The 15,840-nt window shown below is 36.7% G+C and overlaps 1 protein-coding gene across 4 annotated transcripts in view; it reads left to right on the top strand.

Annotated features, from left to right (window-relative positions):
* Nucleotides 1-15,840, top strand: part of TCERG1L (transcription elongation regulator 1 like) — a 183,575-nt gene that overhangs the window by 136,431 nt on the left and 31,304 nt on the right. For all 4 annotated transcript variants that reach the window (XM_034436484.3, XM_034436485.2, XM_034436483.3 and 1 more), the window contains exon 8: nucleotides 9,462-9,616. In XM_034436484.3, coding sequence (XP_034292375.1) covers nucleotides 9,462-9,616 — 155 coding nt within the window. The remainder of the gene's footprint in view (nucleotides 1-9,461; nucleotides 9,617-15,840) is intronic.

The raw sequence follows: 15,840 nt of genomic DNA, 5'->3' as shown, positions 1-15,840 counted from the left end.
ACACTATACAGCTTTTCAAATTTTGTATTTTATGGACCTTGCACTGTTTACATTTTGTATCTGTAGACTTTTATATGTATTTGCCCATTGAACATGGGCTGACATAGTAGAACCAAATCCAACAATATTTATGTCACACCACATGGGTTGATAGCCTGATATTAACGTCATTTAAATGAAAGTCCCATGGTTTAGTGGAACTTAATTCCATGCAAATGTTTAAAATATTGCAGGTTTAATCCTAAATGTGTCATTCAACTGTTTTTGCACATGTGTGTTGATTAAACAGCAACTTTTGTTTTTCCCTTTATCCTTTCCCTCCCCCAACTAGAAAAAATAGTGGATGGATATTTTGGTGCTTTTTAGTATTTTTTTAATGCACTTTTAATTTGTTTAGTAGACTGAGACTGTGAAAATACAAACTATCACCACACAGAAGGCAGCAGCAATACCGAATTCTGGTGATCTGCTACTATTTGGTTTATACTATTTTGTATTTTTAAAGCCCAGATCTGGTAGCCTTATATTTGTTTATTTAAAAAAAAAAAAACAACAATTTTCTGGGTTTTAAATTGGAGGACAGGCTATTCCAGAACATAGGTAAAGCACACTATAAAGCAAACAGCTTCAATATTGGAGGAGAATTTGTGAAATGTTTAATTGTTAATATGTTCAAATTCTTCATGCTATATCCATATTGTTTTCTTGGCCAAAATATAAATTCTGTCACTCCCCTCCCACCTTTCTAGATATAATGTGGGATACTTAGTGGTCTCTTTTCTAAATCATAATTAGATTAGATCCTGCTTATCTTTTTTAAAAAAAACAAAAGCCAAAATTGGTTAGGAGCTGACATCTACAGTGGCTTAAGAGCTTTCTAAAGATGTCCCTATTTTCCTGTCTGAAATATTGGCGTGTAGATATTATTGTTCTTTGAATTATCACTACTTTGAACTTTATCTCTGAAGTTCATAAGGAAAGCACTCTGGTAAGCTCACTGATATTGCTAGCAAATCAACTACTTCAAGAGCAGGAACTCTAAATCATTTAGCAGCTAGAGAATGCCTTGTGAAGTTCATGTTTTTACTTCTGCTATTCTTTTTCACTTCTTGTTGTACAGATTTGAGCATCTGTACTGGTTGAATAAAACCACTTCAAAGCCGGGAGTTAGCTACTCTGTCTGGTGCCAGGAACCATGAAAATAATCTTGAGCAGTTATGTCTTCATCCCTCTATAATTTATGATATTGATATTTTTACAAGATGTTTATGAGATAAGAGCCTGGATTTCATTACATTTCATCTGAGAATGTTGAAATTTCATGTGAATTTACTTGCATTTGTCAAAACATAAATTTCAGTATCGTGTATGAAAGCTCTTGAGGTCTTGGCTATTTGGTTTGTTTATTTTTATTTTAAAAAATAATACCCAGAATTTGCAAAACTTTGCAACACCGTATTGGAGAAAATTGCTCTATATTCATCCAGTACAGAAATGGTTATCGTCTTTGGGCAGGATTGATAGGCTGAATATTAAATATGATGTGGGACATTGAAAACAAATTACGTATTAAGATATCAAACGATTTGTGGTTACAGGATAACTTGTTAGTTTAGATTGGTGCTTTATAATATGATCTTAGCATATTTCTTTTGAAATGCAACTCTGAACTGCTGCTTATATCCAACTGAATACACTCAGTATTATGTTAGCTTTAGAGGCATTTTATATACAAACCTCTGCCATTACCTCCATTTTTAATTAGTGTTCTGTCTTTGAACAAATCACTATATTTTTGCATTTGGATAATTGAAAACTTTATTATGCCAAATAGGGACGAGCTGGGAGATGAGTCTGATAATTTTTAAATTAAATGTCAAATTGGGTTAGTAATGGGAAAGTGAAGAGATTTCTAGAGGGAGCTGCCATTTGGATCCATTTTAAGCACCTCTCCAGGGACATTCACTAGGTCTTTCAGTCAGATGTGAAAATGGGCCATTTCCATTTCAGCTATTACCTTGCTTTTATTAGATAAATGCCTAAGCTTCAGCTGGCCCAGTGGTAACAGTTCGCACAATGAATGTATTTGTAGCTGGAAATGAATTCTACCACCATCCATCCGGGGAGATGGAAACTAGCTGTGAGGTAGGCCAGTCTTTTGGATTTCAGGAATGGGGAAGAAAAATGAATAGGAGGAAGATTCTGAAAGGCAGGTGTTCAGGAGTTTTATTTAAACTGTATGCAGTTTCAAGCTTATTTTAAATACGTCTCTAACAACCCCGCAATTTTACAGATTTGTACATTTCTCTCTTACTTTGAGCCCCAAGCGCTAATTATAAGCGAATGTTTTTTCAATAAAACAAAATACATATTAAAATACACTACAAGGCCCTTGTCAGCAAGCAGATGCTTTCTGTTGGCTGCTTAGTGGGTTCCTGCATTCAGCTTTAATGTTTTCAGGAATGCAAAGATCTTTCCAATTGTTTCTGCAAAATTCTGAGGCTTAGTTAAGTGCTTCTTCAGGACACTTATCTGTGCAAGCAAACATTTTTTTTTTAGCGAAGATAACATTTTTCACTTATTTTGAGTCAAACGCAGCTAAAAACCGTCATTGTGTAAGGAAAAAATTACTGCTCATCTGCATTCTCCATTGTTTCAGCTTGTTTTGCATAAGGGGAGATTAGCACTTCCACAACCTCTCATTTGATTGTTTAAGTTATGGTCAAAGGCTTATGTTCATTCTTTTCAAGCATTTGATTCACAATAACAATTGCCTTAAAGAGCTAAGCTGGAAGAGTCAAGAACTGCAGATCTGCAGATTCCTCTCTGGTTCAGAATAAAACCCAAGATGGAGCAGAATTTCATTTTTAACTCTTTCCAACTCACAGGCGCCCTGGATCCAAAATGGCAGCTTCCACAAACCAGGAAGTCTCTATTTAGATATTCTCTTGACTCAGGAACAATTTGCAAGCAAGGATGTCAAAAGCATGAAATCTCTCCAATATCCACCTGCAAAATTCAATTTGACCTTGACATTGTCAACCTGGACTTGCCAGACACATGGGAATTGTGGGCTGAACATTTCTCCATCATTGCTTATCCACACACCATGGAAAGTAAATCCTTTTTAAGATCCCTTTCAGATACTGTCAAATATGAAGGGAAGTAGAGGTTCTAGATTGCTTCTGCTTCTTTACATTACTGTCAAATATGAAGGGGAAAAATGGCTCTAGATAGCTTCTGCTTCTTTAAATCTCTTTATTCATTCTGATAGTCCATCCCAGGGCTGTCAAACTCCTGGCCTGTGGGCCGGATGCATCATGCACTGGCCACCCCCACATCTGGTTTAGTGAAGGAGAAAAAAGTCCCAATACGTCATGTGACACTGTCACGACGATGCCAGTTTGACACCCCTGGTCTATCCTACCTCAATTAACTAAAAAGAGAGAATTAAATTATTTCATCTCCCAAAACAGCTGGGCCTGGTAGCAAAACCTATATGCAGAATGTGGTCTCAGTAATACAATCTGAGGGCTGGGCTCCTCCCCATCCATTTTAACAGGTACATCCTGCTTATTTAACTCACTGTGAGCTCCACAGGAGAGATATTTTCTAGCCACATGCAAATGAATGAATGAAGCTGACACTTAACAACCAGGCATCTGGGAGACATAACAATTTATGACTGTCAAACATGTTGAGAGGGACAGAATCAAATTTGGCTTGGCTTAGTTTGGCAATGAACCAAGCCGTTTTCTGGATCATTTGGGAAATAGCTTGGCTTATTTTTAAGTCAATCCAATGCCATGTATACCTATCATTATCCCTAAGTGTTCAGAATCTTGTTGTCCTATTTTGGATTCACATCTATAATTATGAACAATGTACATATTTCTTCCATAGCTTCCTATAATCAAATGGTTCCTGTGTGGAAAAGGCTCACAGTAGAATATTTTTTGTAATTAAATAGTGGTAATCAAATGAGTACAATAATTTGAATTACAATAGTCATTCTCCAAAATAGAAAAGATGGATATTTTGTTGCAACCAAGTCTTAATAGCTTAAACGTTTCTTTCAAGGACCAGTGAGCGTGTATGACATATTTGCCTCTCTCTATTCACCTAAATGCTGGGGAATGACTGATACCATAGTTGCCCATCTGGCAGGTACAGAAAAAGTATTATCAGAATATGCTAAGTCGGCATTCCTCAAACATACCTGCATTGCTCTTGGATTTTATATTCCATCTAAAAGAAGAACTCAGCTATAGAGAATGTGATCATCTGTTAATACAATGTAAGATTATAGTTATAATAATAAAACCTAATGCAAATTTTAAAAAAGATAAAAGAATAAAAAGATGCAAAAATGAAAAAAATGAGAAGCAGAAAAAAAAGACATTAATTTTCAAGTTCCAACACAAAAATAAAAACAATTTTAACTTAGCATTTCCTCATTTATAATTTATAAACAAATCCAGCAAAATTTCAGCAAAAATAGTCAGCAAAAGTCCATTAAGGGCTATGAGAAATAACACCAAATGTATTTTAACTTTGATCAAATAAATCAAAGTTATATTTTATATTCTTTCCTTTTACTTCTAACAATTTGAATATCCATTCAAATAAGGCCCTAGAACTAAATCTACTTCTTGTCCAGAGAAGTTTGAACAAAGCTCTTCATTCTTTGCTGAGATCATCTTTTGTCTGCCATTTCTTTCTCTAGAAATTCCTTGCACAATCTCTATTGTTATTATTAACTTATAGGACTGCTGATTTGGATTCTGGAGGATAGATAACGCCATATCAAATCATATTGTTCCCAGAGGCTTTCATTAAATCAGTATAATTTACATTACCCCCCACTGATTCACTACACTTGCCTTCCTCACAAAACTAATTTTATTGGACAAGTGGACTTGATAAGCGAAGGAAGTAAAGGATCAGAAAAAAATAATATTTGACGTAAGGGAAAATCTTGATTGTAAGTGAAGGCAATAACATCTGTTTATTGTTTATTGGTAGCATTCAACATACTGTCTAGGTTTCAGTCTCTTTGCTTTCTATCATTTGATATTTATTGTAGCCAAGACAGTGATTTAATCTTTTGTTAAATGAGTTAAATAATAAATACTTAAATTAAATTAATGTATCCCCTGCTCCCAATGCTTCTCAAATGCTAGCTTGTTGGTGTGCATGCTCCCATTCATAGTTATTTAGCTTCTTGCTCTTTAAGCTTTCTACAACTTGACTGTGATCTACTATGAGCCAAAAGCTTGGTTAGTGGTGCATGTTCATTTTTGAAGATGATTAACAACACTGGTGAGATATACTGTGAGTCATATCTCTACAACACAAAAGATGTGGAGGATTTTTTTTTCTTCTAAATGTTATTACAACAGTTAGGGAAGAAGCATACACTAAAATTATTCATATTTGTAATAAGATAATCTCCCACTATTTCCCCCTCTATATTTTTAGTTCCAAAATAGAAAATTAGATATTACACATGAGGTAATTAAAAATTGCTTCAAATAATTCTTTTTAGGTATTTCCATCAATATGGAATTAAGTCATTAAAGTATGTATTGTGTGATAATTAAATTATCTTCCCATTGCTTAATCTCCTTTTAACTTGTCCACATATATACAATATAGGGATTTATTTGAACTTAATGTTATGACATTTTTATTTCTTTCTGTAAAGCCAGTTCCAGCCAGTATTGATTAGAAGGGGAGAGATCAAACCCCAAACTCTCTGTTTGTGGGGTGTCTCAAGGCTTGACACTTTCACCTCTCTTGTTTAATATCTACATGAGGTCATCAGGAAAAGTCACCCATCCATTTGGAAGATCATACATCAATTCAGTATGCTGAGGATAGTCAGATGAACATTTTAACCCCTTATCTACCAAACAATCCTGTCAAATTTTTGCCACACAGTCTGGAGGTTTTTTTTGGAGGTCTGAAAGTTTGAATGGGGAGGAAAAATCTGAAAGTCAGCCTGACAAGACCAGGTAACTTTCAGTTTTCTGTCCTCCTGGTTCTGGAGATTTCCCACCTTTAATCCTGAGTGGGGATGCACTGCCTGCTCAAACCTTGCACAATTTGGGGGATCTTCCTAAACTCCATTGACAAGCAGGTGTCAGTATGGTTAAGAAGGACTTTGCACAGGTTCAGTTTATATTCATTTATGCCCATTCCTGGTTAGAGAGGAGCCCCTCATGGTTGCTAATGCTTTAGTTATTTACAGTTGGACTACTACAACCTGTTCTATATGAGGATCCCCTTGAAGAATAACTAGAATATCCAGAATATAGAGAATACAGTAGCATGAGCAGTGATGAGCAAGCGTTGTTGTAGCTATGTAGCAACCCTACAGCATAAGTTGTAGTTGGTTTTCAGAGGCAAGTCAAGATACTGGTTATGACCTAAAGCTCTCCATGGTATAGGGCCTAATAATTTGAAGGACTGATTGTCTCCCATGGTATCTGTTCATCCTTTACTCAGACAGTAGCATCCTGTTCTGGGTCCATTGATTAAACAGGTTCATTTTCTAGGACCATAGAGTGGGCCAACTCTATCATTGCACTTGCTATTTGAATGGTATTGTACTGGAAATCCACATGGCCTTCACCTTGTCTTCCTTGTGGTATCTTGAGTCTAGCTGGTTCAGGCAGGTTCTTTTAGTGCTGTTGAGGTATGGTGTGTGTTTGTGTGTGTGTGTGTGTGTGTGTGTGTGTGTGTGTGTGTGTTGGAGAGTTCCTTCCGTATGGCAGTTAAATTTTATGTTCTCTTGTTTTTTTGTTTTTTTGTTTTTTTGTTTTTTGTTTTTTTATATTTTACTGTGTTTTTAGTCTGTGGAGCCATCCAGAATCATCTGGCAGTTGGCAGCCTAGAAACATGACTAATAAATAAATAAAGCCTTATTTCATCCATAAACCCTCTTGGGCTTCATGGTTTGTACAAATTTTATGCAACATCATTTTCCCAAAATATTTTTAAATCTTTATTTTCCAGAGTTCAATATTTACAAAATAGCTTTGGTATTTGATTCCTGGATTTAAACAGTTGTTTAAATTCTGTTCTAGTGAATCAACAATTAAAGTTTGAAAGTAAGCATTCATATTTGTGTGTAACTTTGTGACTTGCTTTCAGATTAATTTCTTTTCCACTAATCTTGTCTCGGTTTATTTTATATACATATGTTGTTGTTGTTGTTGTTGTTGTTGTTGTTGTTGTTGTTGTTCAGTTGCTAACTTGTGTCTGACTCTTTGCATCTGCTGCCCCCTTCTCCTTTTGCCTTCAGTCTTTCCCAACATCAGGATCCTTTCCAATTACTCCGCTCTTCTCATTTGATGGCCAAAGTATTTGCAATCCAAAGGACTTTCAAGAATTTCTCCAGCCCCACAATTTGAAAGCATCAATTCTCCAGTGTTCAGCCTTTCTATTGATCCATCTGTCAAAACCATACACACAGAGAAACATTAACATAAATTGGAAGTGTTTTGCATGACCATAAAGCTGTTTGCTCAGTAATGTGCAAATTTTCATTGCTTAAGAAACTAACAACCTATAGAAGTCAATTTTGATTGAAGAAATAGGACTGTGGAAAAGTTAATCTCCTTGCCATTGTTCTGAACAATAATATGAGATAACAAACAATTACCTATATGGCAAGCAGTGTACAAAGTGTAGGGATGGGATTCTACTGGTTTAGACCAGTTTGGGAGAACCAGTAGCCCCGACAATCAGCTGGGAGCGAACCGGTTTGTCCCGACATTCAGATGAATTGTTTTGCATGATCATGATTTCAGTCTATCAGCTTTAAATCAACAATATGATGGTATAAACATTGGATTATTAGTGGAATTCCATTTCCCTTGTTAATTCAGTGAATTATGGAAAGAAGTATTATACAAATCACTATGTTATCATTCCACATTTCAGACATTCTCACTTTTTTCTAAGACTTTCTAAGATTTTTCATATATCTTTCTTTTTAAAAAAAACAATAGAAAACAACAGAAAACAAAACAAAAAAACAAGACAGTCTTCCATATACCAGAATCAAATAGCCTTGTTGGAATAAGTATTCATTTGAATTATGCTATCAAAATAACAGTTGGTTGTCGGAAACTTAAAGAATCAGCATATCAAAAATGAACGATGCAATGAGGATGATGACAGTTCTGAGTGCAGCAATTCTCAAATAATTGTATGTTATAAATTTCAATGAAATTAATTATAGCCTCTAACGAGTAAGATCTAATTGTGTTTGTGTTAATTAGAGCTATTTGTGCTGATATCATGGATCCTGAATCTCGGGTTTCCAATGTGTTACTCAGTTTTCGATCTCCACATTCCATCTGCTCTCAGTATTTATTTTTGAACTATTATTGCTGTTAAAGTAACATTAATTGTGAATATTACTTTATTAACATATGTGTAGTGATCATGAAACAATTTGTGAAGGGGCAAAAAAAATATTTCAGGCTGTTAGTCTGAAATAAATTTGCAACTTGCTGCTGTATGCCAGATCAGTAAAGAAGATATTATAAGACACATGGTCCTATAACATCTTCCAAATTATGCATTATGTGGCTGAACCACAGTTTACCTTCTAAAGTTTTAAAGTAATTGAAATGTAGCTATGAGGAATCTTTTCTTACCAGGGAAAGTGATTAAGACTTTTGTTCCTATTCCACTGGTTTAATTTGCCCTCCCCAAAGCTGTTTGCTCAGTAATGTGCAAATTTTCATTGCTTAAGAAACTAACAACCTATAGAAGTCAATTTTGATTGAAGAAATAGGACTTTGGAAAAATTCATCTTCTTGCCATTGTTCTGGACAATAATATGAGAGAACAAACAATTACTTGTACGGCAAGCAGTGTCAAAGTGCAGGGGTGGGATTCTACTGATTCAGACTGGTTCAGGCAAACCTGTATCTCCAACAAGCAGCTGGGAGCAAACCGGTTCATCCCGACATTCAGATGGGCCCACCCACCCATACTATTTTCCAACCTTAATCTTCTCAGCTGATTTGCACGGTAGAGCAGATTGCCACGCGGATCAGCTGTGTTACTCCTCCAAAGAAACCAGGAAGTGAAGATTTCTTGAAACTGCGCACACCCGCGCAGTAAATTGCATGATCACCAAACCGGTTGTTAAACTAGGAGGATCCCACCACTGACAAAGTTGTTTGTTTAACTATAGCTTATTCAGTACACCTATGGTCACAAAAAACAACAGGACATAATCTACAGATTTAAAGATGCAATGATTGGATTCACATAGCTCAATAAAACAAAGCTAAGCATTAGCTAAATGTGTGAATCTTGGCCTATGAATTAAATTATAGTTCATCTACCGGGAATAGTGAATCGTCAATGCAAGTATTTTATTTTTTTCTGAACTGTTTCTGAAATTCTCTCTAAGCCTAGTTTATTGATTGAAATAGGTGTATAGTCTGGACTGGAGATGATCGAGTCTTCTTCTTCAACCCTACAATGCAATTGTCAGTATGGGAGAAACCAGTGGATCTAAAGAACCGTGGTGATATTAACCGGATCATTGAAGACCCACCTCATAAACGCAAACTGGAAGCTTCAGCAAGTAACTAATGCTGTGATTATTTTTGTCTATTTAAACTTAAAGAGTATCCGAACATGTCGGTCATTAGATTTACAGGTTAAAATGTTGAGTTTTGTGTTAGTCTTGATTCTGATTATTGGAAACTCTTTTGCGAAGTTTTGATTTCAGCAAAAGGTCCTGTTCACTATCTCTAAAACAGGGGTGGGGAACAATGGCCCTTTTATGACTTGCGGACTTCAACTCCCAGAATTCCTGAGCTGGCTCAGGGTTCTGGGAGTTGAAGTCCGCAAGTCATAAAAGGGGGCATCCTGGTTCAAGAATTCTGAGAGTTGAAGTTTATAAGTCATAAAAGGGCCATCCTTTTCCACCTCTGCTCTAAAAGGATAATAGTAATGATTTAGAAATGTGGACACCATAGTTTCATATAAACTAACCTTATTATTGTGAGCATCTTCTGCTCTTATTCTTCATTTCTTCAGCAGAAAATATACAATTGATAAGAAAAGAGATCTAATCCTCTTACTGAAATTACATCTGTTCTTGAATCCTTTCTTTCTCTCAATAAAATAGTTCCTTCCTTTAGAATGAGGTGGATAGTTAAGATCTTTTTTACTTCATTTTATCCCTCTAGAGTTTTTCTCTTATTTTGAAAGTAGGGTTGTTGGTTTTTGTTTTTTTTTAAAGTTTCCTACATTAGCAGATTAAATTATCTTTGTGGTCTGAAAAACACTGCGAAATGTGTGGGTGGATGTATGACCATATATTTCAGACACAGAAAACATTTGATGCCTTAAGGTCCATATCAAGCATTTGTGTTAGGTTATAAAAGAACAACTTCCACCAGCCAGTTCTTGGAGGATTCTTTTTTTTTTAAAGGATTATAATGCTGCCTTACACCTTTGGAAGGCTCCATTTATCTCCTTGAAAACCTGCCTAAACTCTCAAACACTGTAAAGAGAAGGTTTTGAACTGTGTTTACTTTGATAGTTATCTGTGATCCCTGGTTCCTTGTAGTCATTATATTCCCTATGTTCTTAGGAGTGGTTCAAGTATTATTGGACTTCTTGCACGTATCTGAGTGTATACCCTCATCCTAAAGATCTTTACATAGAAGTAAGTTTCCGTTCAAAACGAGAACTGCCGAAGTGTGCAAATGGTTAGCTGAAAAGTCCTCAGTTGTTAGCTGTAGCTTTTTCTACTTTTGTATTTCACTTGTTTATACTAGAAAAGCCTGTGCATAACTTGTTTCATCCAAATGTGATATTGACCATTCTGCCCAGGGGATCTGTCTTGCAATAAACTATTATTTAACCCAGCTGTAGGTAGCAAATCTCAAAGATTAATCTCACTGGATTGATGGAAGATTTGGCAGAAATGTAGGTACTTCCATCCAAATGTGCTGTTGTTAATCAATCTTCCCCCACCAGAGACTTCTTAAATACATTTTTTGGCTTTAAAAAGAATTCTGGCTGTCATGCTGAGATGTATTACAAAATCTGAGTATACGGAGGAAACCAGCAATGATGGATGCAGTACTTGTTTATCTTCATTGAGGAAGGAAGTATCCTCCAACTTAGCTGTTGTGTTTTTCCACATGTACAACAGTAGTCCTGGCCCTAAGCATGATGTTCTGATCCAGGTGGGCAAGGCAAGGCAGGCCTCTAGAGAGTCCTTTATTGCTCTCAATAAATGTTTCAGCAAATGGCCATCCAATGACCAATAAGGCTCCACCCCACGCTACCCTGAAGGCAGTCACCCTCAGTCCCCCAAACAACAGTCCATATGTTACCAGGAAAGTCCACATGGCAAAGTCCAGGCATAAGACAAATGACAGTCCTTAGACTAACGATAAGGTACAAGACAAAGGCAGTTCTAAAGGTAAAGCAAAGAAAAGGACAAAAGCAGTCCATAAGGCAAGGCAAAAAGGCAGGGGGAGTGTAATCCAAAATAAACAATTGTTCCTACTGAAGACTAACTCCCCATGGCTTCTCCGTAAATCACTCCACTCCAGGTGTTCCTTGTGAGGTGGGGCAGGGTGAACGTCTCCGAGTAGCCTTGCAACCCTTCTCTGAGCTTACCTACACTGTGTTCTCCATGCCCTTGGATCAGTGGAGGAGGCAGCTGTTCCTCATCAGTGGGGATCTGCTGCCTATCAGCACCACTGTCTGTCAGCAGTAAATCCTCTCCTGTGTCTGTGAAGGCAGGCAGCTCTCTGTCTGGTTAACCATCTCCCCTGATGCCTGAGGGACCTGGGACAACATTGTGCTCATCCCCTGGCCTCTCCAAACATGTCAAGGGAGACTTGCCATCCCTGTTGGATGGTCCCAGTTCTAATGCCTTCTCTGAACTGGGCTCCAATGGGGTCATGACACATGGTCATATCCTCCTCCTCTACCTCGTCCTCCTCCTAGCACTTTCCAGCAGGTGGGAGGTCTGCTTTTTTGGATCAATGTGCCATCTTGTGTGATCAAGTGCAATATCCAGATCTAACTGGGCTTTTTTCATGTCCGCATTTATTGTATCTCGCCATCTTTGCTTCAGCCTTCCACATGGATGCTTGCTATTTATATTAAAGTGGAAGGCGATACAGGCAACAGTGTTGGGTTTTGTTCATAGTACATGACCATAACTATAGCTATTACTCCTACATTTTCTCTGATTTTGGCATGGCACCCATTTGCCTGGCCCACTTGAAGGTGACAAGTCACATAAAATCAGATATGGAGCTATTGAAGACAGCCGCATCACAACATGTGTATCATTTTAAATACCGAGTGGAACATCTTTGCACAATTTTATCTGAAATTTCATGAGACCCATTTATGTTCTGACTGAGGGTTAGAAGGCAAGACAGAACATTCCCTTCCTTGGGAATGACATTGAAGTTAGGAATTGCCTGTACATGCTGAGAGTTTAAGATGGACAAAATAAGATGGGAATTATGGCTACAGGTAGTTCTTGACTTATGACCACAATTGGACTGGAATTTCAGTTGCTATGTGATTCAATTATTAAGTAAGTCATAACTTGATTTTATGTCCATTTTTACTGTGGTTGTTAAAACAAATCCCACAGTCGTTTAGTGAATCTGACTTGCATCGCTGATTCTATTTGCCGAGCATCCAAATCCCAATAGGGGTGAGATGCCACATTGGTAACACTGAAGACATGGTATAAGTCACTTTTGGGGGGATGATTGTATCTTTGACCTGTCATTAAACAAACAGTCATAAATCAAGGACTACCTGTACTGCTTTGCTCAATATATCACCAGGAAAGTTTTGGAATGAAATAAATAGGGAATTTGAGCAAATAACTGAATAAACTGATTGGTGTATACTATATGCCATCAAGTTAGTGTGGGTTCCTTAGGAATTTCTTAGGATGGTTTTTAAAGTTTATTTTGTCATTTAAGATAGCAGAGATTGCTTCTGTTTTGGTTTCCTTCCTTCCTGTCACACCACTTTCCCTACTTATATCAGCATTTCTGAGTATCAGTCTCTCTAAGTAGTTTATAGTAAGGTAAAAGTGTGCAAACAGTTTTTAATAAGTTTTAAGTCGTTGCATAAATACTCTAAATAAGCCACATTAAAATTATTGCTATTGAGACAGATGTTGATTTTGTGCAAAATGGGTATTAATGTATTTTAACTTTCATTATGCTTATTAAATGGGAAAGGAAAGCTAAAACTGACAAAGCATAATTATCTTTTTTTAAAAAAAGATATTGTACTTTAATAGCCTCTCTTCCATGGCATATACGCTTGAAACTCAGGAATGAATAGAAAATGAATAACTGCTTCACACTGATATGAGAATTCATGTTCATTGATGTTCATAAAGATGTTGTTAATTTCATGTAATGAAACTCATTGTGTTTTCTGGATAATTGATTCTGCTACTTCTGAATGAAGAATTTAAGGTAGGTACAGAATAGGTTAGTCTTGTGATAGAATGTATCAGCATGAAATTCTTCTCCTTATAAACTCCATTCCATATCACTCTCCCTTCTCCATGTTTTCACCTCTCCTCCAATGGTTAGCAATTCCAGCTCTATTGATCATGCATGGCATCATTTGATGTATTTTGGGTTCATCTACAGACAGTTGAATTATGCTACTACTTTACTCTTGTGTGTGGATTGTGCTGTCACATTAGGCAGCCATTATTTTTTCCACAATTGTGAACGGGTTCGTTTAAAAGGAAAGCAGGAGTAAAATGACGAGGAGGCAAACTGCAAGCTGAAGGCTTAGGAATTATGGTCTTACTTTATAAAGGACAATTTTGATCTACTTTTCAAAGAAGGCTTTGAACAACAAGAGTTTTAGAGCTTAAGGAGGTTTTGAACTTCAGTCAGAATCAGTAAAAGCAGCTCCTTGTCTTGTCTGTTTTTTTGTAGCCTGTCTTTTAATAGGTCCTCCTTGAGGAACCAGTCTGGAATATTGTGTTCTGTTCTGGGAACTACAGTTCAAAAAGGACAATAACAAATTGGAGTAAGTTCAGAGGAGGATTACCAAGATGGTAAAGGTGCTGGTAAATAAATCCTAAGAGGAATGATTAAAGGATCTGGGTATTTTTAGCCTGCAAAAGAGATAACAGGTGAGACTTACAATAGCCGTCTTCCTATATCTGAAAGGATGACTCATAGAAAAGAGAGTGGGTGTAATTTCCTATTGCTCCAGAGTGCAGGATCAGAATCAGTGAGTTAAACCTACAAGGAAGAAGTTTCAGGCTAGAACCTGAATTTTCTATTGAATAAGCTGTCAGCAGTGGAATAGACTGCCACACAAAATCGTAATTTTTCACTTTACATGAAGTCTTCAGAGGCTGAAGGTCATCTGTCAGAAATTCTTTAGTGGATGGTATAGCATTGAGCTGTGGTGGCACAGTGGTTAGAGTGCAATACTGCAGGCTACTTCTGCTGACTGCCAGCTACCTGCAGGTCGATTCTCACCAGCTCAAGGTTGGTGAGGTCAGTAAAATGAGAACCCAGATTGTTGGGGGCAATAAATTGACTCTGTAAACCGTTTAGAGAGGGCTGTAAAGCCCTGCAAAGTGGTATATAAGTCTAAGTGCTATTGCTATTGCAATTGAACTGGAGCTTTAATTAGCTTGTCTGTGGTCTTTTTAATTCTGTGATACTATAATACTATAAATCTGTGTGGGATTATTTGATTATATAGAAACCCTTTTTTTCAGGATTCTGTGTCAAAGCCTGTTTGGCTCCTTAGAGAATTAAAAATTCACAGCTGGAAGCTTTTGAGAAATAGCGCTTGAAAATGGATTAAAAGATTGATTGTGGCTGTACTGAATGAGACTTAATCAGAAGCAAGAACAATGGATTAAAGCAAAACAAAACAAGACTCCTGATGGACATAATGTCTCTTGAAGTAATGCATTAGGAAAAAGATTAGTGTGCTTAAGCTAGTGTCACAAATCAGGAAGTGCAAAACAAAATGAAAGAAAATAGCCAACCACTAGCTGGAATCAAAATAAACAATTTACATTTTCCTTTGCTGGTATCTAGTGGTGATCTGGATTTTTTCAGCCCAAATCCAATATGCTTAAGCATGACTTTTAAAATTTTGTCTCATTGGTCCATTCAATGTATTATTACTTGAATGAATGAATGTGTAAACAAACAAGCAAATGTGTAGTTTTTAATGGCAAGTAACGGGTGTTTCAAGCCCAACTCTCATTCACTTAATAATATTCAGATAGAAGAATTAGCCTAAAGTAACTGGAAGCCTGGGAAGGAATGGCATATCTCTCACATTTCCTTCACAATCTCTAGTACTTGGTTCAAAGTTAAAAGAAGTCTGTAGCATTTCAGACAGCATAATAAATGTTATGAAAAGGTAAAAACTTTCACGAGCCGAAGCTCACTTTATCAAATGTATGAAGTAGCTAAATTGATACAAGTTTTAAACTGGGATGAGACAGGGGAAGGAGAACAGAAAGCAGGATGGTTATATAAATACAGGTTCCTGGTGAGTACCTTCTCAAACAATTGTTCTGCCCCAGCTACGGATCCCAAAGAACACAGCACACACAAAGTTTGTACAAAACTTAATTTACTAAAATAACTTAGTCTTTTTCAAAACAAAGGCTGTTAATAAACTTTCTTAACAGCCTACAAGAAACCAAAGATAAAGTAATCACAATCTTACGAAGTTTGGCAGAAAGCCCAGAAGCCATGTGCAGAGAATCCAGACGCGAAGTAGAGTGAACTAAAGTTGTTCCCT

The sequence above is a fragment of the Pantherophis guttatus genome, chromosome 6, assembly GCF_059756535.1.
Source record: "Pantherophis guttatus breed Tessera chromosome 6, ASM5975653v1, whole genome shotgun sequence".
In the NCBI taxonomy this organism is placed as follows: domain Eukaryota; kingdom Metazoa; phylum Chordata; class Lepidosauria; order Squamata; family Colubridae; genus Pantherophis; species Pantherophis guttatus.
The sequence above is the reverse complement of the archived record's forward strand: the minus strand, read 5'-3'. Positions and strand labels throughout refer to the sequence as shown.